This window comes from Xenopus laevis, chromosome 9_10S, assembly GCF_017654675.1.
Source record: "Xenopus laevis strain J_2021 chromosome 9_10S, Xenopus_laevis_v10.1, whole genome shotgun sequence".
Classification (NCBI taxonomy): Eukaryota; Metazoa; Chordata; class Amphibia; order Anura; family Pipidae; genus Xenopus; species Xenopus laevis.
Genome location: NC_054388.1, coordinates 64,574,542 through 64,602,531, shown reverse-complemented (window position 1 = coordinate 64,602,531; position 27,990 = coordinate 64,574,542). Strand labels below are relative to the sequence as shown.

General features: G+C 35.8%; 1 protein-coding gene across 4 annotated transcripts in view; it reads left to right on the top strand.

The window, feature by feature from the left end:
- The window catches only part of LOC108702974 (sodium channel protein type 2 subunit alpha), a 98,516-nt gene that overhangs the window by 12,057 nt on the left and 58,469 nt on the right, over nucleotides 1–27,990 (top strand). For 2 of the 4 annotated variants that reach the window (XM_018238837.2, XM_018238835.2), the window contains exons 2-9: nucleotides 2,363–2,677; nucleotides 5,230–5,348; nucleotides 6,345–6,434; nucleotides 6,523–6,651; nucleotides 9,367–9,458; nucleotides 10,573–10,827; nucleotides 25,345–25,408; nucleotides 26,416–26,557. In XM_018238837.2, coding sequence (XP_018094326.1) covers nucleotides 2,411–2,677; nucleotides 5,230–5,348; nucleotides 6,345–6,434; nucleotides 6,523–6,651; nucleotides 9,367–9,458; nucleotides 10,573–10,827; nucleotides 25,345–25,408; nucleotides 26,416–26,557 — 1,158 coding nt within the window. In that variant the 5' untranslated portion in view covers nucleotides 2,363–2,410. Of the gene's footprint in view, nucleotides 1–2,362; nucleotides 2,678–5,229; nucleotides 5,349–6,344; nucleotides 6,435–6,522; nucleotides 6,652–9,177; nucleotides 9,270–9,366; nucleotides 9,459–10,572; nucleotides 10,828–25,344; nucleotides 25,409–26,415; nucleotides 26,558–27,990 lie in introns of all 4 variants that reach the window. The other 2 variants (XM_018238836.2, XM_018238834.2) reach the window with 1 other exon arrangement.

Genomic DNA, 27,990 nt, shown 5'->3' with positions numbered 1-27,990 from the left:
ATACTTTCAAGGAAACAGCATCGTCGTTGGTTCAGATATGTGGACAACACTTGAGTCAATTGAAGCACATGAGGTTCCAGCTTTCACACAACACATGAACTCGGTGGACAAAAACATCAAGTTCACTAGGGAAGATGTGAAAGACTGCAAACTGGCATTTTTGCACTGTGTAATAGTTATCAAAGAAGGGGAAACCTGGATATTGTTGTATACAGGAAACCCACTCACACCAATCAGTATTTGCTATTTGATTCCCATCACCCTCTGAAACATTAAATGGGGTTATAAGAACTTTCCCTTAAGAAATTAGGACCAGCACACAGAGCGATTCAAACAGGGGACAAGCCCCTTGTCCGTTTATTGCGTCACAACGTTTCAGGTGTATTTTTTTGAATTACTTATATTAAATAAACCACCTATGTTGTTTCAAATGAAATTTCTTTTCCACTAGTCTAAAGGGGTGGGTGTGATGATCCATTTTATGGGAACAACCCCAACCTTGATATGAGCAAAGTTATTATAATTCACTTTTTTCATTGACAAAAATTGCTGCTTTAGAGGAGTCATCTTTAAAGGCCATTATTTCTATGTAAAACACTGAATCTCTGGTTCTCTAAATGAGCAGGAATGATGAACCTGATGCTGTATTTTAATCAGAGAGATCAGCAAGTACAGGTATATACTCTGGTTCCTTTGTCAGATACAATTGAACTGAAACAGATTGGAAAGGTGTACAGTATTTATTGTTTGGTAGCTTGCCCTCAGGTGTGCAGAGTAGAAGGGAATGCACTGAACATTTATAGCTATCTTTGAAGAACACCTTGTTCTTAATTAAAAAATCCTTGTCTATAACAGACTGAATATGTTATAACTGTTCTTTATAGTTCTCATAGAAATAAATGGTTCCCATGTTGCCAATTTCTTCCAAACCTGTTACCACATTTTCCATAATATTTTAACATCCAGATGTCCTTCTCGTTCAGGATCCCCAACCTTTTGAACCCATGAGCAACATTCAGAAGTAAAAAGAGTTCGGGAGCAACACTAACATGAAAAATGTTCTTGGGGTGTCAAATAAGTGCTGTGATTGGCCATTTGGTAACCCCTTGTAGATTGTCAACCTACATTGATGCTCTGTTTGGAAGTACACCTGGATTTTATGCAATGAAAACTTACCTCCAAGCCAGAAATTTAAAAAATAAGCACCTGCTTTGAGACCACTTGTAGCAGCATCCAAGGGGTCCATATCAGCTTGACCAAAACCCCTCTTTTCATTTTTCCCCTGGCACACCAGCCCTCATGTAGAAATTATAGCATTTGTTTGCAAAAAAGATTGTTTGTTTTTTTTATCATTCTATGCAACCTGTCACTGTCAAGCATGTTCTTATCCATAGCAATCTGATGTAATGATAAGTTGATGGTGGGAGATATGGTTTAGGGAGAGCATAACTTAATATTTGAGGTTGTAGCAAGAAAAAACAGAAAGCAACACAATCCAAATCCTATCTGGACATAATTGGAGTTGTTATTCATGCATGCACATATAGAAATGTTTCAGGGAAACCCTTTCAAAGGTGTGACATTCATACCTAAGGGAGGGCTCCACCCCAACATGCAGTGTGTTTGGCCTCTTATTACATATAGGCAATTTGCCTTTACACCTCTCTATGTCACCTCCCAATGGTGCCCTAATTTGCCTCTATAAAGAACTATTTGACAAGCTGCTAGTCTCAACAAAAAATGCTGGCACAAGCAGAGATGGCTTTTGGCCTTCAGTTAGAGATCATGGTTTAGCAAAATAAGTTCTCAGTTTTTTTTTAGAGGGAACTTACACAACCCCAAGAATAGTCCATGTGATTAGATACTGTAATTACTGACAAAAGAAGGTCTTACTGCATATAAGGTCTGACCGCATAAAAAGATATTTACAAATGGGTCGAGTTATCAAAGCTGCGCAAAGGGAGAGTGGCCATAGGATGAAAGACAGTTGCAGTTACACGCTATTATGTCAGATTTCAGAGCAGAGGGAATGTTATGGAAAGGAAGGTGCAGTTACATATATTTCTATTTTATTGAAAATAAATATTAGTTGACAATAGTTAGGCTTCCCTAACTAATCCCTGTCAAAGAATACAGCTCATAGCATGGTTTAGCCCTTTATCATGCCCTTTATATGCTAGCTAGAATATACTGTACAGTCTAGCAAAATTTGCATAATATGCAGTTGAGCAACAGTGATCACATCCGCTTTAACACAAAATGTCATTGCAAATGAAATAAATGTGGTGCTCACATTTCTTGTGGTGTTGAAAGAAAAAACTTACATTGTCATTAAATATATTTTTGTGTTTGCTTCTTCCAGCACCTTCATGTATAAGAGGCTGATTGGTAATTAGTGCAGGATGAGAAGATGGAGCAACCACTGCTACCCCCACCAGGACCTGACAGCCTTCGACTCTTCACCAGAGAATCTCTTGCTGCTCTTGAAAAGCGCATTGCAGAAGAAAAAGCCACAAAGCCACCCAAGGATCGCAGAGACGACGATGATGAAAATGGACCCAAGCCAAATTCGGACTTGGAAGCTGGCAAAAACTTACCATTTATATATGGAGACATTCCATCAGGATTGGTGGCAGTACCAATGGAAGACCTGGACCCATATTACAGCAACCAAAAGGTAAATTTGATTAAATCTTACACAGGCAACTATGTGGCTTAAAATTTTTTTTTCTACTTAACGAAAAAAACACCCAGATACTTTTAACTTTAAATTTGCATTTCTTTCTTTATTAAGAAATAACTTTCCAATTCTCCTCTTGCGCTCTTCTTTAGAAACAGCGACAGGGCGATGATCCATTGTGTGGAGCTCGATTTCTCCTCCCTGCCTTCTATAGGAGATAGCCAGGGAGGAAAAACCGGGCGCCGTTTCTGAGCGCAAGCGGATAATCGGTAAATTATTTCTTAATAAAGACTTTGCAAATTTAAAATTAAAAGTGTCTTGGTGGGTTTTTTTTGTTAAGTAGAAACCTATTTTTTAAAAAAAAAATTTTATGTTACTGGTCCTTTAAGCAATTTGATTTGACTATATTATCAACAACTGTTCATCTAATGAAAATAATAAGGATTAAGTTTACCATTAGGATTACAATGACTGTAATAATAAATTGGTAACTTGTACTTAAGGGTAACTAGGCTGCATAAATTCATATTGGTGGAATATACATTGAAACATTAATTTTTTTACATTTATTTTAAAACTTGAATGTTTTAATGAACCGGGAAAATAAATAAAGCTGTTAAAGACTATTTCTATTGACTTCTCTTGAACCTCAACAGCTTTTACTTGCCGAGTTTTTGTGGCGACTTATCTCTAATAAACACTGTCTATTTGAGATTCTGAAGACAAAAGTCCCAGCTGATCTGTGTAAAATCTGGCTTCCTGTACTTGATTCCTGCAACTGGAAGTTTGAAGCTTTAAATTCGATCCTGCTCTTATACCTAGCCCTTTATGTAAACTACATATTAGGACTTTTTTTGGCATAAGTACAATAAGCAATTTCTCGTTTACTTTTTGTATTGGTCAGTATTTGTATGTAATACACTAGAGCAGTGATTGCCAACCTGTGGCTCGTGAGCAACATGTTACGCACCAACCGCTTGGATGTTGATCTTAGTGACCTCAAATCAGGTGCTTATTTTTGAATACTTGGTTTGTAGACAAGTTGTGGCTTCATAAAAACCAGGGGGCACATTTACTATGGGTCGAAGTGAATTTTCGAATTTAAAAACTTTGAATTTTGAACTAATTTTTGGGTACTTCGACCATCGAATAGGCCTAAATTCGACTTTGATTCAAAGTAAAAAAGTTTAACTTCGAAAATCGAAGTACTGTCTCTTTAAAAAAGTTTGACTTGGACACTTCGCCACCTTAAACCTGCTGAATTGCTATGTTAGCCTATGGGGACCTCCTAGAACCTATAGCCAACATTTGGCTAAGTTTTTTAGAAGTCAAAGTAAAATCGTTCGATCGATTGATGAAATCGTTTGAAATGTTCGATTTGAAGGATTTCATCGTATGATCGAACGATTTTACTTCGACCGAATATGGCCAAATTCTATAAAATTTCGAAGTTTTTTACACTTCGAAATTCGACCCTTGATAAATCTGCCCCCAGGTGTACTGCCAAACAGAGCCTCCTGTTGGCTGACAGTTCACATAGGGGCTACCAAATGGCAAATCACAGTCCTTATTTTGCACCACCCAGGAACATTGTTAATGCTTGTGTTGTTCCCAAACTCTTTTACGTCTGAATGTTGCTTATGGGTACAGTAAAAAGGTTGGGGACCCATGTATTACAAACATGAATGTATACGAATCAAACGTCACAAGTAGACGAACTCACCAAATTGAATAGGTGGCCCAGGTGCTCCTGCCCCAGGTCCTCAGCTCAAGGGGCAAACTGTATGTAGGGAAGCAAAATGTTGGAGCAAGGCAATCGAATAGGTTAAGCATGGATCAGACTAATGTTAAGTACAAATGGAAATTTTATTTGTATAAACAACTCATGCCTGACGCTTTTCGTGTCTACGACACTTAGTCATAGGCTATAACTAAGTGTCTCTTGTCATGAAACTCTGACTTATACTATACTTATATTTTACTACAGGGGTACATTATTCTCTATATACATTGTATGCTCTATTGTACAGCGCTGCGGAATATGTGGCTGCTATATATAAACATCTTAATAATAATAAAAATAATCATAATCCGTGAAAAATTCTAAAAAGCGAGGCAACACCCAAGTGTTACACTATACAATTTTAACATTATACATGCATGTAGTCATCCTTGTTTGTACAGGTATGCTTGGGACTTGGGTTTTTTTGGATAATGGATCTTTCTGTAATTTGTATCTTCGTACCTCAAGTATACTACAAGTAAGTATACTACAAAATCACATAAACATTACATAAACCCAATAGCCTGGTTTTGCTTCCAATAAGGATTAATTATATCTTAGTTTGGATCAAGTACAAGGTGCTGTTTTATTATTACAGAGGAAATCATTTTTAAAGAGGTTGATTATTTGATTATAACAGAGTTGGTAATTCTGAACTTTCTGTATAATGTTTTTTCAGGATAACGGGTCCCATACCTGCATTATTAACCATTAACCTATTAAAGCTGTACTGTGATAATAACTATATTTTTCTTCTTTCTTCCAGACTTTTATAGTATTGAATAGAGGGAAGGCAATCTTCCGCTTCAGTGCCACATCTGCCTTGTACATTTTAACTCCTTTCAATCCTATTAGAAGAATATCTATAAAGATTTTGGTACATTCATATCCTTTGTAATGGCTGACTAATTATACAATCAAAGAGAAGAAGCCTGTATTTCCAATAAACTAGAGAATTAAGGTGACCTTACATGGTTCCATCCAAAACAAATGTTCATCTTACTGCCAAATCGGACAGGTTTGTAAACCAACTGAGGATTGCACTGGTGCATTCATGCTGTTCTCTTCCAACTGGTCACTTTAGGCACCCATTATAATTCAATTGTTGGCCCAGGAGTCGGGCAATTGGATTATTCCAAGCTGGCCCAGAGTTTTTGGAGGCAAATCATATTATGATCCCCTTGTTTAATCTTATTCAATACAGTACAAAAGTACAGTACAGTACATTTTTTTTCACCCATTTGTGCCTATGGGCCTCATTTCAGCAGCGAAACTTGGTGAAAGATTTCATCATCATCACTAATAGTGATCATTAAAGCTTTGAAGATAGTAGAAGTCCCTTTAAAGGGCATGTATCATATCATGATCGCATGCCACTAGTTGAAGAGTCTGGAAAAATGCATATTTAACTGGCCACATATTGATTTTTAATTTTTAAATGTTGGGAGGATTGTATTTAAAAATCTTTACCACAATGTATATACAGTATCTGCTTAAAGGAATCTTAATACAAATATATATATTTTTTTTTTTGTGGGTGCCTCAATAAGACCTAGAGGTACCCAAACAGTTTTAACACCAGGCATCCTATATGTATAAATCAGCTCCCACTGTTAGATTATTTCCTTCTTCATGCCTTCTGAAACTCCTTCAATTGCTCAGTGCCAGGGATAACCTGGCACTACGTCTAGCACTTACATGGGTATATCAGTTGTTCTACCAAAGGCAAGCTTCACTAAGTTAAAACTGGCTATTACAACCTGTATAGCTCCAAAATAGGAATAATAGAAAATATAAATAGACATAATATTACTGTATGTTTTTTAAATTACATTTTCTGCATTTTTATGAAACATGCTTTTTTCCTTAACTCTGACTTACTTTATTCAGCATGCTCATTATGTGCACTATTTTGACCAATTGCTTCTTCATGACCATGAGTAACCCACCAGAATGGACCAAGAATGTTGAGTAAGTGAAACATAAACATGATTGCTGTATTTTGTTTGCACCTCCATTATAATAAGTCAAACTAAACTAATGCAATGCCTTGTTACAGATATACCTTCACTGGAATTTATACATTTGAATCGCTTGTTAAAATACTTGCAAGAGGTTTTTGTTTAGAAGGCTTTACTTTTCTACGGGATCCATGGAATTGGCTTGATTTCAGCGTCATATCCATGGCGTAAGTATTCTAATTTGTTTTCTTAAAAACTACTGTCATGACATCAAAGTAGGTTCCCCCATTGCCTGCATATGTATCAACCTATATTTTAGTGAATAGCTTACAAAATAGTTTACAGGAGATTTATGTCGTAGCCTACTGGCTCCCTTATACCCTATTTGCAATTTTTTCTAAAGACAATTCTTATGTTGTTTTACCAGTAATGTTTACAAGATGATCTCTCTTTTTAACAATGAAAGCAATATAAATGGCTTTGAATGCTGTGAATGATGAAGTGACCATGTCTTAAAGGGGCACTATCACATTTATTGAAAGGGGAACCATTGTAAAATAAAAATGTAATATAAACTTAATCTCATGGAAATAAACATATCAATTAATATTTGATAGTACATAGTTACATAGTTAAATCAGGTTGAAAAAAGACAAAGTCCATGAAGTTCAACCCCTCCAAATGAAAACCCAGCATTCATACACACACCCTTCCATACTTTTACATAAATTATATATACCCATATCTATACTAACTATAGAGTTTAGTATCACAATAGCCTTTGTTATTATTCCCCTCTTGGTATTTATATCTCTACATGCAGGCTTTGTGTCAGGGTTTTTCTCAGTTAGCTCTAATACATTATCTAAACCAGTAATCCACAACCAGTAGCATTGGATGTTATTCCCATTGGTTTAAAAGCAGGTTATTATTTTTGAATCCCTGGTTTAGAGGCAATTTTTGGTTGCATAAAACCAGTTGTACTCCCTAACAGAGCCTCCTATAGACTGCCAGTCCAGTCCAAATGACCAATCATAGCCCTTATTTTGTACCACCCAGGAACATTTTTCATGCTTGCGTTGCTCCCCAACTCTTGACATTTGATCTAAGCAAAGGCAGCACAATCCAATGATGTATAAAAGCTAACTGTCTATCAATAAAAGCAATTCTGACAAAAAGTGTGCACTTAATAAAAATCGATGGAAGATGAATAATGAGAAGTAACTTGATTATGGAATTTTTAAATGATTACATATAGAAAGTGAAATTTTAATGAGATTTATATTACCCTTTTATTTTCACTTTAGTTCCATTTTAGGTGATATAAGCTTTATTCTTTATTTTAAAAAATGTGAATTAATTTCACAAAAATGAAGATTATTTCAATGAAAGTTAATTCTGACTTATTTATGTAATCTGTGAAGTCAAATGTTATAGTGCCCCTTTAAAATAAAGTTTATTTAGGTGCATAAACCTAATCAATCAAAATTTTGTCAATATTTTATTTTAATGCCTCTTCAACTTTTTGTGCAGATATCCTATATCGTGTTGATAAGGCAAGTCCAATAATTGTCACCATATTAGAACAAAAAATTCTAGATTTAAAGTTTACTGTTTCAAGCACTGAGTTACACACTCAGGGTGCCAAATTAAGTTTTTTTCTACGAATCTATAAAAATGTGAGTTTTTTTCTATATTTCTGAAAAACACAAAAATGTGATATTTGCGAAATGAAAATACCATGAAAATCTCTAATGCGAGATTTTGAAGGTATTCCTATTCTTTAAGGCATCGTTCAGTGCTTTTTTTTGTTTGTACTTTTTTCATTCAGATTTTTTAATAAATCTCATGACATTTACAATTTAAGAGTTTGTGAGTTTAGTCATGGGTACAAAAACCTGTAAAACCACTAAAATCTAATCTTTTTAACAAAAAAACCTCTTAGGGGGCCTATTTATCAAGATTTGTTTGAAATTGTTTAGTTTTAGAGGTTTATTCAACCACTACTAAACTCACATGTTAAAAAAGCACAAATGTCTACTTACTTATTAAAAGAACCGAATATAAAAAGCACAAATGCTTAGAATATGAAAATCTTGAAATCCTTGTTGACTATTTTTTTTAAATGGGAAAATATGAACATTAATAAACTGGCCCCTTAGAATGTGTGACATACATATTCTATTAGCGAATAGCTGATAAACATGTGTGTATTGATGAAAATATTTATTTGTATATATATACCAAATATTCTAGTTAGGCAATTATTAATAATGTATATACAGAATATATATATTGAATAGAGAAGAGAAAAGCTAACTAATCATATTTGCATAATTTCTTTTATTAAAGGATACAAATTGTAAACCATTAAGGTCTGATTAGATAACAAATACATAAAACAATATTTTAAGCAATTAATATTGCCATGGGTTTACAGAGAAAAATTAAATGAAATCAAATTTATTCTTGATTGAATTGAGTTGCACTGAATAATATTAAGGATAATCCTTCCAACATATATTTGCCACATTAACTTTTTTCCTGGGATCTTCCTATTGACTCATGAAGACCCTCTGCTGTGGGCTACCTTAATTTTGAAACCCCACATCAACTCTTTCCTTTTTCAATAACAGAAACTCATGGGATGAAAAAAATACTCTATCCTTCACTAATTCAGGTTAAATCTAAAACAAAGGTCTTTTTATAAGACCTGAACAATTATTCTCAATAACTCTGATTTAATTCTACAGGTATGTAACAGAATTTGTAAACCTAGGCAATGTTTCAGCTCTTCGAACTTTCAGAGTATTGAGAGCTTTGAAAACTATTTCTGTAATTCCAGGTAAGAAGTGATTGGTGTGAGGTGTTAGGCCCCTTGTACATCCAACTGTTTCTTTGTTGTCTGTCATTGTGTTTGTGTGTAAACTCCCCTATTGCAGATATGTGACAGAGTTTGTGGACCTGGGCAATGTCTCAGCATTGAGAACATTCAGAGTTCTCCGAGCATTGAAAACAATATCAGTCATTCCAGGTGAGAGCCAGGTTAAACACGCAGGCTGATGTTAGCTCCATCCAGCATTTTTGTTCCATTTTGAGCATAAAGCCTTGTTGCTTACCATTGCAATGCAAACTGTAAAAAGCACACATAGATAGGGAGAGACCTGATTTCCACACAATGCTGTGCTTTTTTACATTTTGAAGCTTCTCATTTTTGGTTTTTGTAATCAGCCTTTGAGTTTAACAAATCGTGCATGGGACATCACTATATATCTCCAGCCTGCAAGATGTTTATTTAGTTTTACTTTTTTTCTGTTTCACATCCAAAATTGAATCAGAAAAATAGATTGTACAAAGATGTTCTTGTTTAAAATAATAAAACATTACAGCATGGGTATTGCATGGGGCATTAAAGAGATACTGTCATCACATAACCCATTTATTATAATTCCATTATATTTTTAGAAGCTCTACAGAGGAGGTCGATAGATGTAGGTAGAAACCGGGATTTTATTTTAAATTTGGTCAATAAGGAAAAAATACAGTAACATAAGTTCCAGGAACCACACTTTGCTATGCAAGCAAAAGTTACCCTAATATTTTTAGAAATTCATCTTTTTGTAAGAACTTTTATAGAATATTGCACTTATGTTGTAGCACTTTTTTATTAATGGCAGTATCCCTTTAAGGGGTTCTTTAATTATTTGGGGTTTATAAACAAGCTGTATTTTATAATATACCTATTAGCCATTGCTTAGTGGCCATAAATATTTTTTTAAAAATGTCTTATTTGGTAAAACTGTATGTTATAAAATTACCAGCACATTTGGCAGGCTGCAACAAATAATATGGTTAATTATTATTATTATCATATGTTTGTGTATGATGAACTTCACTTTTGGCATGAAGAGCAGTAATAACTTGTTTTGGAATAAAACAAGCATTCTTTTTGCATTTTTCATACAATTTACTTGAATAACCATTAGTTATTCTTTCATTTTCATCACCTGCTAACCTTTCATATAATCAAACTAAACTGCTACATAAAAATCAATTTTGAAATTTGCATGGAAACTCTTTATACTTATACAATGCATCTTATGATGTGTTACAGTAATATGGAATAACCACTACTCTGTCATTTTTAGGCCTGAAGACTATTGTGGGCGCACTGATTCAATCAGTTAAGAAGCTTTCGGATGTCATGATTCTCACAGTCTTTTGCCTCAGTGTGTTTGCACTCATAGGGTTACAGCTTTTCATGGGGCACCTGAGGAACAAGTGTGTAAGGTGGCCGCCTGATTATGAACCAAATATTACTTCCTACTTTAATGAAACTGCTGGCATCTATATAAATATAACTATGAACCCATATAATCATGAAGAGTACATGCATGATGAAAGTAAGTGTTCACTATGTTAACATTTGACACCAAAATGTTTAGTTTTGCTTGTTGTTGCAGTTCCATGAAATAACAGTAGCTGTCTAAAAAGTCCAATTTTCTTTGTACTGTGCATGCATGTACATGGCCTGATGCTGTGTGAGGAGCAACAGGAGACTGGTGGGTGTTACCTCTCACTGCTGTGTTCCCTAGATGCAATCTCCTTCACTCCAGTGTGGATGTGCAAATCCCCCCAGGTGTACTAATGTCCTCACTTCTTGCCAGCTCTCCTCATTGTGGGAAGTGTGATGTGTAACTTTTTTTTACCCTGTGTTGTTTTTTGATGCTAGTGCCTCTTCTACCTTCCTTAATTTCTGCATTCCAGCCTTTATATTCTCCACTACCTGTAGGGAAACACTACTTTGTGGGGGCAAAATACATGGTGAATTACTTCCAAATGGCACTTTTCACACTGCATCTGCCCCTGACTACATTACTTGTCTTGTCTATCATTTCCAAAGCAAAGTTCTGAGGCCCCACGAAGACCAGTGCTTACAGGGTGTTGTTGCTGTTTGCAGAGGTGAATAACTACTACTGGCTCTCTAAGTTGGGTTCTGACCCAATGATATGACATGCTGCTCATTTCTCCCTGATAACCTCAGAAGCAATCCTTGTCTGTTGTCCATTAGACCAAGTTTCTTAGATAGTTAAAAAAGTCTTACCATTAATTAGTTTGGCAAATTATCTTCTCCATCTTTGTTGCCCCAAAAACTCTCCATATCTACAGGTGCTACTACTGTGTCACCCCTTAGAGGGACAGGCTGGAAGTCCCTCTTCTTTTGCATTTGAAATATGAAGATATCATACAGTGCGCCAGATTAAATTCAATGGGAAAAAAATTATCATGTGAAAATTCATGGACGAGATTCAATTTGAGATTTTAATTCAGTAAAATTAATCTCACAGTTTATCATGTGCAAACTGTTTATCTTACAGTTTATAACGTGCAAAGTCTGTAAGGAAAAAATGGGAACTGAATAAGAAGAAACATTTTTTCCTCCTTTAATTGAATCTCGTCCATGAGTTTTCATGGGATAAACTTTTCTCACTGAATTGAATCTGGGCCTGTATCTGCTTACTAACAGGCTGCTGACTGGTAAAAGCAACTAAAGCAAACAAATCAACACACAATGATGAGTATGTGTTGTTGTTATTAACTGTTATTTTAAAGTATGGTTTGTATATATAAGTACTGTGGTTTATTTTTTTATAGTTTTTTTTCTGTCTTGAGTGCTAAATAGCTAAATAGCAAAGTTTGGTGTGCTATTGTGCTTACAGCAAGTTTGCCACAAACTGCTTTAGTTTGCAGTTCGTTTTCCCTCAGTTTGAGGTGGGTGGGGTTTGATTAGTTGCACCTGAATAGACAGTATAAATAGAACCCTTGGGACTCCAGTGGAGCTTGCGCTAGTGGTTAGCTGCTCTTTAAGTGTCAGCTCTGTAAGTGTTTGCTCTGTAAGTGTAGTTACAAACACGGGATTTTCAAACTAAAGGAGGTTCAAACTACGTCAAAAGTTTGTTCTCAGCTCAAATTTTTTATTTTTGGTTTCTGTTTGTTGATCTATATATAACTGGGATAATGAGCGCTAGCAAGATTTAAGGTCTGACCCAGTGCACAGTCTGCCATACACTATGTATGCAGATTTGGAACATGAGTTCCAAACTACCTACCTACCTGTGACAGTTGTGAGAAAATTGCCACTTTAGAGGATTGTGTTAGAACACTAGAGCAACAAATTGCAACACTGCGGTCGACTGACAATCTTGAAAGGAGTCTCTTGCTCACTGAGCAGGACAAAAAGGAAATGGGAGCATGCTCCAGGGTTTATACATCCTAACAGATTCGCCAGATTGTGTGAAGATGTACGTGTGAACTCTGGATTGGCATTTCTAGATGGGGCTGATCGCTCTAATAGCAGGGAGACCTGTTTCTCTAGTAGTGGTGGGGAAGAGAGCAGAACCAGGCCTAAACAGATTGTGGTTGTAAGGGATCCAATTAGTTGGAAAGTGTGTAGAATAAGCTGCCCGTTCTCAAACTCAAAACTATAGGCTGGTTAGTCTGACATTAGTGGTAGGAAAGCTTTTCAAAAGGGTATTAAGGGATAAGATACTTGACTTCATTGCAAATCATAATACTATTTTGTGTTAGTGAGTTTGTGCCAGCTTGGCTTTATGCGTAGTAGATCTTGCCAAACTAATTTCATTTCTTTTTATGAGAAGGTGAGCCGGGACCTTGATTCTGGGATGGCAGTGGATGTGGTCTACTTAGACTTTGCTAAAGCATTTGATACAGTGCTACACAGGAGGTTACTGGTTAAATTAAGAAATGTTGGCCTGGAACATAGTATTTGTACCTGAATAGTGGCGGTAAATGGAAAATTTTCTAATTGGACCAGTGTTGTTAGTGGAGTACTACAGGGCTCTGTACTTGGTCCGTTTCTTTTCAACTTGTTTATTAATGACCTGGAGGTGGGCACTGAGCACTATTTCTATTTTTGCAGATGATACAAAATTGTGCAGAACTATAAGTTCCATGCAGGATGCTGCCACTTTGCAGAGTGATTTGACTAATTTGGAAAACTGGGCAGCAAACTGGAAAATGAGTTTCAATGATGATAAATGCAAGTTTATGCACTTTGGCAAAAATAATATAAATGCAAGTTATACACTAAATGGCAGTAAGCAAATAAATTGTCATGCAAAAAAAGAGCATAAACTAAAGGGATGAAAACATAATTTTGCCTCTTTATAGGTGCCTGGTAAGGCCTTGCCTGGAGTATGCAGTGCACTTTTATGTCCCAGTCCTTAAGAGGGATATAAATGAGCTGAATAGAGAATGCAGACATGCAACTAAAATGGTTAGAAGGATGGAAGACTTGAATTATGAGGGTAGACTGTCATGGTTGGGGTTGTTTTCTCTGGAAAAAACACGCTTGTGAGAGGACATGATTACACTTTACAAGTAAAGTAGAGGACATTATAGACCAGGAGTGCCCATACTTTACTAATGTGGGGTCTACTTTTAGTGATGTTGTGCCATTATGATCTACATCCATAATAGCATTGTTAGCATTTTGTATTACTTAAATTATATTGATTTATGGGAAAAGTTATATTGCTATATTTAAGAATGTAATAATTAATAATGTATTATTATTAAATTATTTAATTATTATGCTATTATGATAAATATCTGAATGAAAAAAATAAAAGAAGATTTAGACAAGCTGTTTGTTGACAGAGTTTTGGGATCTACTGATCGCTAGCTAAAGGTCTATGGTTAGATACCGATCTACCTTTTGGACACCCCTGTTATAGATGAATAGCAGGGGACCTTTTTACCCATAAATAGGATTACCACACCAGAGGCCACCTCTTCAGACAAGAGGAAAAGAGCTTTAATTTGAAGCAGCATAGGTGGCTCTTCACAGTGAGGGCAGTGAGGTTGTGGAATGTGCTGCAGGATGTTGTTGTAATTGTTGATTGTGTTAATGCTTTTAATAGGGTAAATTATGCAGGGGGATGGGATGGAGAATAAGGAAAGAATATATCCAGTATTGCAAAATTAGTCAGTAGTAAGGTACACTTACCAATGCTAACAGGGGGTCCAGGTGCTCAAGCCACAGACCTTCAGCTTGGGGAGGTAATATCAGACAGGTAGAATTCAATGGTAGGCTGGCACAGAAATTGGACTTTACTCCAAAATAGATTAAAAAAAAAAGTTTTTATTACGCAAAACATCTCAGAGGGTGGCCTTATGCATTTCGTGCCTTATGGGCACTTAATCATAGGCTAGGGATATTCTGTACAACCAGTGATATTTAAATCAAAAAGCACCAATCAGAAAAGTGTTCTGGATAGCCAATCAGAGTGCTTAAGGGGGGCTTGGATGATTTCTTGGACAGACATAATATCCAAGGCTATTGTGGTACTAAAATTAGGGATACACCAAATCCACTATTTTGGATTCAGCCGAACCCCGAATCCTTCGATTCGGCCAAATACCGGATCCGAATTAGCATATGCAAATTAGGGGTGGGAAGGGGAATTTTTTTTTTACTTCCTGGTTTTGTTACAAAAAGTCAAGCAATTTCCCTCCCCGACCCTAATTTGCATGTGCAAATTAGGATTTGGATTCGGTTTGGCTGGGCAGAAGGATTTGGCTGAATCCGAATCCTGCTGAAAAAGGCCGAATCCCGAACCAAATTCTGGATTCGGTGCAACTAAAATCTATAGTTAGTGTAGATATGGGTAGTATTTAGTTTATGTGAGTGTATAGAAGGGGTCAGTGTGTATGTATGGATGCTGGGTTTCATTTGGAGGGGTTGAACTTGATGGACTTTGGCCTTTTATCGACCTGATTAAACTATGTAACTAACAAACACAGTGAATTAGCACCAGTCCATTTGAATAAGCTTTTAATACAGGTGACAAAATATACATATATTTGAAGATGGCATTTTTAATTCTGAAGTACTGCATAGATCTGCAAGAGGAATATGCCACCGTGTAAATGCACTAGAAGGGGTATTTCTAAGTGAATATTTATTTGTGGGATTGAATAACACAGTGTTTATGTTACCTTTCCATGGCACTTGCAGCCTTTGAGATTCCATGTTGTTTTTGTCACATTAAGGTCCATTACCTTTTAAGAAGGAACCAATGTATAGTACAGTAAGTTATTCTGCTCATTGAATGGGAGGCAGTGAAATGCTTATAATGAGAGCTTCCTGCACATTTCTAAACACATAGGGGCAAATTTACTAACCTCGCAACGACTTCACTCACATCGCAACACTTCGTCAGGCGTAGATTCACCAGGACAACGCTAATTCACTAAAATCCGAAGTTGCGTCCGGGGCGCCGAACGCCGGCGAAGTAGCGCTAGCGTTACTGTGGCAATCAAAGCGCTAGCGTTGCCTCATTTGCATATGGCGGAAAGTTAAAGTTGAATGGACGTATATGTTGCAGCAAATACATTACACTACACAAGCCCAGGGAACCTTAATAAAATAGATTTGTTATATTGCCCTACACATGTACCAGTGTATAGTATGTGCCACATATTAGGAAATGTAGGGGGGAAGCCGGGTATCCAGAAAAAATTACGATCTTTTGCAGCCTATCACCCTGATACCCTGAAAAATGAAAAGTCGCCAGCGTTTTTTGGGACTGGCACTTCGCCTGGTCCGAGGTGGCGAAGGCAAGTCTGGCGCAAGAGGTAACATTCAGTTAAATCCGCATCTTAGTGAATTTTCATAGTTATGTGCATTCGCCAGAGAGCAAATTCGCCAGGCGTAAGGGAGCGAAGTACTGCTAGAGTCTATCTCCTTTGTTAACGAAGTTACGCTGGCGTCCGTTATTAAATCGCAGAAATACCGAAATTATGTCACGCTGGCGAATTTTCGCCAGCGTTAGTCACTTCGCCCTTTAGTAAATTTGCCCCATATTGTTTTCAAGGTTTCAGGCAGGATGTTTGATGATGCTAATTTTCCTATAATTAAGTTATGAAAGCTAAGTCAAATCAAGTGACAATACCTTGCATACTAATAACAGAAATTATTCTAATATTTATTGCTAATCAGTGATCTGGTGTACAATTAATTAAAAGGTATCTCTTAAATGAGAGAATACAAAAAATAGCCTAGCCCTCCTTTTTTATATATCACATAACCAGAAACACAAACAAACCAAGGGCACACATGTTAGGTCACGTGATTAATTAATAGACAAGGTTCTGTCTTTCATTATCACACATCTTCCTGTTACATTATGTCTAGTTCGGTGATCTTTGAGGGAGCACACAGACCATGACAAAATGGGGGCTCAAGGTAGAATATGTATAAGGGCAATATTTACTGATACATAAAATATATATATATATATATATATATATATATATATATATATATATATATATATATATATATATATATATAATAACACATACTCAACAGAGTTAGAGTATCTGATTTTAATAGACAAGCAAAATAAATTCCAACTTTTCGATCAAATCACAGTGATCTTCCTCAGGGAAAAAAATGAACTTTCCCTGTAGAAGATAACTATAATATGATCAAAATGTTGGAATTTCTTTTGCTTGTTTATTAAAATTAGTTAAAATCAGTTTCTCAAGGAAAGCCTTTCCTTGCTAAATGTTCCTGTGTGGAATAGATGGAATAGTATTGATTAGTGGTATATTAGTAGCTGTATATACATTTTTGTCTTTGGACGCCTTATATACTGCTGGATGGTATTGTAGGTACCGGTGTAAAGCATGTATGAGCTAGTTATTATGCAGAGAAATATCTCTGCTTTATGCTCAAAAACAGATGCATTGAAGAAGAATAGAGGGTCCTAATAAGTATTGTTTAAATCTAACTGTGTATGGTTTAATATGTGTTAATATGTATATCATACATATTGGCATATACTGTATTTTTTCAGTAGCATACGCTTATGCATCAGTTCATACCAAGACTTCTTTATTTCCTATTTCCTATAATGTATCTTTTCTTGACTTGAAAGAGGACCTAATATAAATACAGTTTTGTCATTTCTACAATGACAATATGAGTTATTTACTAAAACTCAACTTTTTCTCACTATAATAAAAAAATTTGACCAAATTCCCGATCCCAAATACCCTTAATTTACCAATAAAACTTCTCAAAAAAATCTGTGCGAGAAAAAGTTGCAACAAAATAGTGCAAATTGTGCAACTTTTTGAATTGTTGCCTCAATAACTCGAATTTATTGGATTATCGAACAAACACCAGAGGAAACAGCCCGAAATTATAGAGAATCTTTATTAAAAAACATGTTACAGCTACTAAACATATCTATATGATATCGAAAGGTTTTAGTGGTAGTATTTTTTTGGATTCAGATTTTAAGTAGCTTCAGATAAATCTCGAAAACCTAAGGAGTTTTTTCCTCTATAAATTTCCCCTTTTAAAACTCGACCAGAAAAAAGCGAAGTTTATTAAACAGTTCTTGTAGTGTTGTTAAAGGGGTAGTTCAGCTTCACAAAACGTATTGTTTTCAAAAAGCTTTAAAACAAATTCACTTTTTGTATATAATTTTATACAATTTTTTTTTATTTATAATATAATTTTGTTTATAAAATGTAAGCTTTAAAAATGAATATTTAATTTGCTTCTCTCATGCTTTATCAGCAATGAATTTATCAAATTGTTCTATAATTGGCTTAAAGGGATACTGTCATGGGAAAAATTTTTTTTTCAAAATGAATCAGTTAATAGTGCTGCTCCAGCAGAATTTCGCACTGAAATCCATTTCTCAAAAGAGCAAACAGATTTTTTTATATTCAATTTTGAAATCTGACATGGGGCTAGACATATTGTCAATTTCCCAGCTGCCATGTCATGTGACTTGTGCTCTAATAAACTTCATTCACTCTTTACTGCTGTACTGCAAGTTGGAGTGATATCACCCCCCTCCCTTCCCCCCCAGCAGCCAAACAAAAGAACAATGGGAAGGTAACCAGATAACAGCTCCCTAACACAAGATAACAGCTGCCTGGTAGATCTAAGAACAACACTCAATAGTAAAAACCCATTTCTTACTGAGACACATTCAGTTACATTGAGAAGGAAAAACAGCAGCCTGCCAGAAAGTATTTCTCTCCTAAAGTGCAGGCACAAGTCACATGACCAGGGGCAGCTGGGAAATTGACAAAATGTCTAGCCCCTTGTCAGATTTCAAAATTGAATATAAAAAAATCTGTTTGCTCTTTTGAGAAATGGATTCAGTGCAGAATTCTGCTGGAGTAGCACTATTAACTGATGCATTTTGAAAAAAACATGTGTTCCGATGACAGGATCCCTTTAAAAGACAAGGAAAGAGTTAATCACTGGGGGGTGATAATTTGTTAGCCACCTCCCAATGATTATAACTGTAAACATCAGATGTGGCCTGGGGTACTATTCCATTGTACACTGCTCCACCATTTTGTCTCTTATCCAGGCAAAATCTGGGACAAAATGGCAGATTACACATAAAATGTTACTATCCTGTCCCTATGTACCACCTGAGTAGCAGCATGTTGTCCCTGGACAGGCGAGGCACTCAGTAGAATAGTACATAAGGCCAGTGTATTTTTTAGCAAAGGGAAGGGCCAGCCTGGGATTTTATTGACAATAATCAGTGGGTGGTGCCTAACAAATTGGCACTCCCTCATTAAACGAGAGCTTAACCCTAAAAATGAATACCAGAATTACATATTTTATATATTGCATTTATTGCACCAGACTAAAGTTTCAGCTTCTCAATAGCAGTAAAGATCCATGACTTCAAACTTGTCACAAGGGGTCACCATCTTGGAAAGTGCCTGCGACACTCATATGCTCATTGGGCTCTGAGCAGCTGATGAGAAGCTAAGCTGAAGGGTTCTCACAAATTATTAAGGTTGTCTGTAATATAAGCTGATTATGTAATTCTGATGCTAACTGCACTGGTTTCTGAGCTGCCATGTAGTAATTATCTGCATTAAGTACCAATGAGCCTTATATTGTCACAAATATATTCTAAGGGGTTATTTACTAAAATCTGAAATTTCTCACTATTTTCTAAAAACCACTTCAACCAAACTCCAGTGCACTTTTTTTTACTGGATCTATTAATACATTTAGTCTAAAAAATCTGGTGTGGGAAATTTTTAATTGATAAAATTGTGAAAAAAATTGAATTGTGTGATTTTTTAGGATTCCACCCCCGAAAACTCAGTTTTTTCGAAAATCACAAATTATTCAGATTATTGTACAAAACCCAGCACAGATCATGATATCTTCCAATTGCAAAAAGGACATCTGTCATTGACTTCTACATGAAATGGAGTACTTTTTTATTCAGACTTTTTACAGCAACAGGGTTTAATAAATCACAAAAACTAGTTTTTTTCCTATGAAAGAATTGTGTTTTTTTTACCCTTTAAAACTCTGACCAGAAAAATTTGGACTTTACTAAATAACCCCTTTTATGTTCTTTACATTTTGAGTTGGTCCCTAAGCTCAGTAACTGACAGCAGCACAGAGCATGTGCAGTGAATCAGCAGAAAAGAGCTATAGGGGCATATTTGAGACACAGATCTTTACTGCTAAAGGGCTGTGGTTGCCTTGGGCTATTACAGAAGCCAACAACATAATTTACAACATTTCTAGCCTACTTCTTTAGTTCTCCTTAAAGGAATTGTTCAGTGTAAAAATAAAAATTAATAGATAAAAAAAAATAGATAGGCTGTGAAAAATATTTTTAGTTTTAGTTTGGCAAAAATATAGAGGCAGATTTATCAAGGGTCGAAGTGGAAATTTGAATAAAAAAATGAATTTCAGGCTATTTTTTGTGTCCTTCGACTAGGGAATAGTCCAAATTTGATTCGAATTTGAAAAAAATTAGAAAATTCGAAATGTATCATGTACTGTCTCTAAATTCAACTTCGACCATTCGCCATTTAAAACCTGCCGAATTGCTGTTTTAGAATCAATTTGAGTCAATTGGTGGACTTTGAAAAATCCAACCAAAAATCCAAGGTTTTTTTTTTTTTGAATAAAATTTGATCGAATACTATGTTACTTCGATTCATATGATTCGAATTCGAAAACTGCCTTTTCGCCCGAAAAAAAACCCTTAGATTTTTTTAATAAATTTTTTTGGTCTATTTTTATTCGAAATTCGACCCTTGATAAATCTTCCCCGTAATGTATAAAGGCTGGAGTGACTGGATGTCTAACATAATAGCCAGAGCACTACTTCCTGCTTTTCAGCTCTCTTGGTTTCCACCGATTTGTTACTAGGCAGTAACCAATCAGAGACCTGAAGGGGGCACATGGATCATGACTGTTTTGAATCTGAGCTGCATGCTAAGGATCAATTGCAAACTCACTGAACAGTTGCCCCCCCCCCCTTCAAGTCACTGACTAACTCTGAGAAAAGCAGGAAGTGTTTTGTTCTGTATCTTTATAGATAGTGATGGGTGAATTTATTCGTGAAACCGCAGCGAAAATTCGCTGGAGTCCATTTTTTTGGACGCCGGCGTCAAAAACGGATGCCGGCGCCAAAAACGAGGTGCTGGCGGCATTTCACAAATTTTTTGCCGTTTCGTGGGAAATTCGCCCCTCATATAGATTACATTTCTGGTTAACTAAATATATTAGAACCATTTTTTATTTTGCAAAGCCTATCTATTTAACTGTTCCTTTAATTAACCATTTCCAAACCCTTTAAAACAAGCTTTATTTTGTTATTGCTGTATTCTGTGGGTGGATACAATGGGTTAGCTTGTGTCACTGTGTCTTCCACCCCAAATCACTTATTATCTGGGTTGTGACAAGGAACCGTCCCATTTATACTCAGGACAAAGGAAAGGTTACCCATATAGATTTTTCTCCCACCCCTTTCAATTTTTGCTATATATAACACTTTAAGTGTTTCATTACTTGCCATGACAGCTGCTGGATGGATAGCTTTATAGCTTTAATCCCATTTTCACTCTCCATGAATTAGTTATACACATGCAAGGTTTGTATTTGGTTTCTATTTTTAAAATTCATGTTGTAATATTCCTACTGGCTTCCTCCGTTTGGTATCTTAGTGCTTGTGGTATTATCTTTATTTCCCTTTAGAATAATATAGATCCTCTAAAAATATCAGCTCACACATGCCTAATAACATAAATTAGTAACATGTAAACCAGAATAAAATCCTAGTAACATTTTATCATTCAAAAATAGCATACAGTATGAACTTTATCATGACTAATTGAAACCTTTTAGCACACAGTCAGTAGTGTACAGCAACCCATCTACAATAAGGGCAATGACATATGGTACGTTTTTTATCCCCACAGGGGATGCTCAGTGTTGCTTGCTCAATAATGCTTACAGTCCGCGTAACCTGATGATTTGTCTGCTTAAGAAAATGGAGGAAATAAGGAAATAAATAAAACCTTAAAAAAATTCCTGAACTTTTTAAATATAGGTTACTTTTAGTTTATATGAAGACTGGATAATTTAAAAGCAGTGATTAGTGAATTAGATAAGAATGAATTATCATGCTGAAAGAGGCAGCATATCTCAATAAATATAAGGGCTTCTCTGCAATCTTTAAAGCATGAAAGACTTTTCACATGGTTAAACACAGCTGGCAAATGGAATGTCTTTAAAATGCTATTTAATAAAAATACATTTAAGCATGGAAATATTTAGCTATTCAAAATTATTATGGTATGAAAGAAAGGTTAGCATTGAGGTTGGCAAGACAAAAATGTTCAGAAGAAGAAAAGGTAGAATTGTCTGCCAGTGATCCTAGCCACTACTTTCTACCCCAAAAAATTCACCAGCTTGGGTTCTTTTCATTTGAGCACTATGCTGCTATATTATTTCAGTATCCAAAGCATCCCCTGTGCCACCCTTGCCAGCACATGTATACAACTTCTTCACTGATATCTGTATTGTGCATGTGTATTCAATAGATGCAGGGGATATCTGGGACCAAGGAACACAATGAGTAAGCTACAACAATCATTGTCTTTGCAACACCCCATTAATCCTACCCTCTTCTTGCTTATTGAATTCATGTTAGCTGGGTCAGCTGAAACTTTTAGGAGGGGGTTGTACCATTGATATCAGAGGAAGGTAAATTGGTTGATGAGCACAGGACAAAAGTAGAGATTTTAAATTCTTATTTTCCTTCTGTTTACACATCAGAAACTGATACATACTGTAAAAGCTTCCTTTTTGATAGTCCCAATTCTATTAATTTAACTATCGATTGCTGGCTGACTGTGGAGCAAGTTCAGAAGAGGCTAGGACAGGAAAAGTAAATAAGGACCAGGACCTGATAGAATTCAGAGTATTCAGGATTCTTTATGTCTGGTATGGTACAGAAATATTGGCAAAAAAGATAACCTGTTCTTAGCCTGAAACCTATTGGACAGTTTGACATCTTTGGGTAATAAATATAAGATACTGGAATACATTTAGAATCACAATACTATGTTTTTATATATATATAATCTACAGTCTGGTCATTTCCCTATGGGACCAGACTGTAAATTATATCCCTATAAACGGCGCGTTCTGGCGTCAGAACGCGCCGTTTATAAGCTTAAAGTGACAGCACTTGCAGCTGCTGCTCTCTCCCTGCAGCGTTCTCTCCACTCGTAACCCCCTCCCACCTGTCTTCCACATATAGCTCTCTTACTTTACAGGCGCGCTGCTTCTGTCCCTCTAAACTATCGTCGCTCTTACTGTCAGGTCTCTCTCTCCTAGCCCCTCCGTCTCCGGTTTCCTGTTTCGCTCCGCCCACTCATAATGCCTCTCTTACGGAACGCATTTTAGGACATGCTGCGCACAAATACCTTTGCTGCATGCGTTGTCCTATGCCTTCTCTATAACTCATTCTCCTCCTCACAGTCTCTCGCTCCCCCTCCCACCATGGCAAAATCTCTCTCTCCCTCTCATGTTCAGCTGCCCCTCCCATCCTCCGTGTCCACAGTCTCACTCCTGTTGCTTTTCCTCATGCTCCATTAAAGGCAGAGCTGATGATCTCACCCATGGCAGGTAAAACTAAAAAAAGCTAAACAAAATCAAATGCAATACAAATAAAAGGAACGAACAAGGGAGTAAAGGCAAACACAAAAAAACAACATTAAATAAGGTGAACACACACAGGGGAAACAAACAGGGTTAATAGACACAAAACATAGTGTAGCATTTAGACCATACATGAAAGCCAGGATGTAAGACATGCAAAAACTGTAGATTATAATGCATAATGTACCCCCTACTTAAATTTATAAAGGTATCAGAAGTCACCTCGGAGTTATGTGACCTGTATAAAAGCACTCGGCCTGCGGCCTCGTGCTTTTATATGGTCACATAACTCCTCGGTGACTTATAATATCTTTATAAACTACAGTAGGGGGTACATTATCCACTATATATATATATATACATACAAAATACACAAATAAAGACTTGCTGATATACGCTTTATGGCGGCTGCTGTGAGTGCTTTCATGGACTGTTATAATAATATTTTGGTCAGCATCCGGCAAATTGCTACATGATTGGTGAGTGCCGATGTGTATATATATATATATATATATATATATAAAGAATCCGACCTGGTGCACTCCACAATAAAGTGGTTAAATGCCTTGGTGCTGGTAAAAATTTACATATATTCAGTGAAAAAAGACCGCACTCACAGGACTTTGTATGAAAAAAAAGCCACAAGGGCTGTGATTTTATTCCTCAACGTTTCGGCTATCAAACTCTAGCCGTCCTCAGGATAATTTACAAGAGGGTGTTCTTTATTCACTATATATATATATATATATATATATATATATATATATATATATATATATATATATATGTATATATATAGTGAATAAAGTACCCCCTCTTGTAAATTATAAGGATATTATAAGTTACCAAGGAGTTTCATGACCATGATTTTATACAGGTCATGGAACTCCGAGGTAACTTCTAATATCCTCATATTTTGCAACTGGGGGTACTTTATTATTTATTATAAGACAGAAATGACATCAGAACTCACCGTTTATAAGGATGTAATTTACAAGATATTCATGGCTTTTGATATATATATCTTCAGTATCCGCACTCCAATCAAGCAATCTCAGGGGTGCATGGCCAATTTTCAATCATATAATCAAAGTTTGGAATAAAGCATTCCTGAGCCAGCACTTCCCGTAGTGAAACAAGTGTCTTTTTATTTTACACACATCACAGTGCTCCAACGTTTCGGTCCCTCTTGGGACCTTTCTTAAGGATAGTATACAATGTGCAATAAAACTTTATATAGTGATCACAATACAAAATGGCGCCAAAAAATATATATAAATGTGTGTGTATATATCATTTGGACTCATTGAACTTGATACTGCTGTCTTTTCTCAACCCAAATTAAATTTGTACCTGTGTAACTAAATGAATATGTTGATGAACATAGGTTTTACCTATTCTTTTAACAGAAATATATGTTGTTTTTGTCATTTATTGCTCTTTACATGAAATTGAAATTATTTGCATTTTTTAACTTTATCTCACTTCCTGGTTATGCTGCTGTTTGCAGAGGTATGGTCCCTGGTAGGCAGGCTTCCCACTAGAGAATCAATTTATATTTTCTTTTCAAGCTTGATGTGACTACTTTAGAGAACTGTAAGTGCAGTAGGAGAAAGGTTTACATTACTCTATATAGAGTTATGGCTGAGAATGTTGCTCTTATTTGATTGCTTGCTGCTTTCTAGTGTGATAATTCCTACCTCTTTTAAAATGTAAGAATCAGCACAATAGTCTTACTTTTAATTTCATGAATGGACAGTAAAATGAGGATAAAAAAATAATCATATTAATTAAATCCATGTGTTTTCAAAGATGGAAAATGCTGTATATTTAACAGAATCTTTTTTTCCCCTGATTATCTTAATAGGAAATTTTTATTTTTTGCCTGGAATGAGAGATGCTCTTTTGTGTGGCAACAGCTCAGATGCAGGGTAAGGACAACACACTTTGGGAATATTTTTACATCTCACCTAACTTACTGAACACCAGAAAATAAAACATACCTTGACTTATTTAAGGATTAAATTATTCCCAATCTCTATGGCTTCTTGTCCCAGATCCTTAGTGAGGATAAAGATCCACATGAATATCAGCATTCATTTCTCAACTGCAGTATAAAACCCACTTTTACCTGAACTGGAAAAAAGCTCTAAGAACATAGTATAGCACATTTATTTTTGGCATGAGAAGTAGGTGACTAGAAAGAGATGAGTAGAAAAACAAAAGAGGACGAATCAGGGCAATGGAAGAATGCCAAAGAAAAAACTTAGTAGTAAAATGGACATGTAAACTGCAGCCATCATATAATTTGTCTCTTGGGTGACTTAGTGCTATCCTATGCCACTGACCTTTCTAGATATCTAGACATTTTTTAATGCAGTATAGAAGAGCAAAAATAATTGTACCATTCTTCCAAATCTACCAGTGATTGGAAAGTTGGAAACTGTCCCATTAACATATCACCAAAGTAGGAAGACCAGCTTGACTTGCCTAATGGCATTTGGGGTATTTTCTATGCTGCTGTATTTCAGTTGGTGAAGAAGATTCTTAACCTTCTGACATCTCCAGTACATAAATAGTATCAGTATTTCCACAGACATTTTCCTTTTAAGTGCATGGGAGGCCCAAATGTTGCTTTTCCCTACTCTCCATACTTACCAGCAGAACACATTTTTTAGTTATTGAAGCTTAAACACAAGATAATAAATTTGCAGCATAGCTGGGTCTTGAGAAGCTCTTTGCTTGTCCATCTCTATTGTGGATATTAAAAATATGAATTAGTTTGTTTCTATACAGAACTGAAACTCAAGCAGGTTGCTAACTTTAACTGAAATACAATGTTATAGTCTTTTCTGTAATGTTGTAGGGTTGTTTGGTAATTGCTGCATATTTCATATATATTTATATTCTATAAACATTTCTTTCTGTTTTTACGCAGGCAGTGTCCAAAAGGATATGAATGTATGAAGACTGGAAGGAACCCTAACTATGGTTACACAAGTTTTGACTCATTTGGCTGGGCTTTTTTATCACTGTTTCGGCTAATGACTCAGGATTTCTGGGAAAATCTTTATCAACTGGTGAGCATAATTTAATACAGTTAGTATCTGATTAGTCTAGGGATAAAGTGATAATCATGTGTGGCTTCAATATAAGCCTTTGTGTTTATTATATTGAATGCCAATAGATACTGTATCCATGCTGCAAGTCCTGTCCAGATGTTAGTTTCATTAAGGAGCAAGCTACATACAGCAGAAATCAATTCGCTGATGGCAGATGGATCATGTGAGCAGCTCCCTAGGACACATCTCTCCAACCATAGCCTCACAGACCTCAAAGTAATTTGTTCGGCACTTAGCCTGCCCAATGGCACCACCGATTTATTTATAAAAAGTTAGACTGAATTGTCCTATGGTATCACTCATCATTTCATAACCAGAATCAAAATGATAGAGTACATGCTGCATAGTTTTAAACAAGTTGTTTCATTGGTGGGCACTCCTGGCTTTTTTCGAAATTGTATTTATCCTGCTTGAAAAAATAATATATTTATAATATTATAACATATTGTTCTAGCGGGGAGAGGTTTAGCTGGCTTGGTGACGAGATATGGGACAATTCCATCTAAAAGTGGCATACCATAGCAGAAACCAAGCAAAGCACTCCCATATATGTGTCCATAGCAATGGACATGGACATTTAAAATGGGTATTCCCTAGTATTAATATACTCATGTAAGAGGATATTCCTAAAATGTGTTTTATAAATTAAATTGTTTTGAAATGAAAATAGTAATCATGCCATATTATCTATTGCTGCTCCATGTTTTCTCTCCAGGCTTAAATGTAAAAAAAAAAAAAAAAGTCTTAGGACAGGCAAGTCTAAAATGAAGATGATTGGAGATGACTGGTGCAAACTGAATAATTCAAATTTTGCTGAATGCATTTATTTTCTTTTTTTTTGCTTCCTGATGTCATGTTCTGTTACACTGCAGAATAAAGTCTGACAACCCATCTTGCTGGGAATTATCAGTGTTCTTGAAAGGCTCATTACATAAACCTACAATATATGGTCACCCGATGACTTTTAATTGCTGGTCATATATGAAGTAAATAATGGCACATCTATTTAGAAGGAACAGATAATGATTTTTCAAACATTCTCTGTTCCCTCTACATAGATATGACATTATTTTTATTATATATTATAATTTTTTAGCAAATCCCATTACTTTATATAAAACATGCAATCCACAGTTAGCATTTATGTAATGTAAATGGTTTAATTTTATCTTGCAATGTTTATTAATTTACATTGGTACTTTTTTGCCACTAGTGTGCCATGTGCTAATGGGGAAGCATAACTCCAAACCCCATTCCTTATTCTGCTTTCCCCTCTCTCTTCCCATATGCCATTGGTGTGCCTGCTCAGATTCCCAGCTGATTCATGCAAATGCCTTACACATGCATACTGGTTCCCTATACCCTGAAGTAGTGAAATACACAAGCTCTCA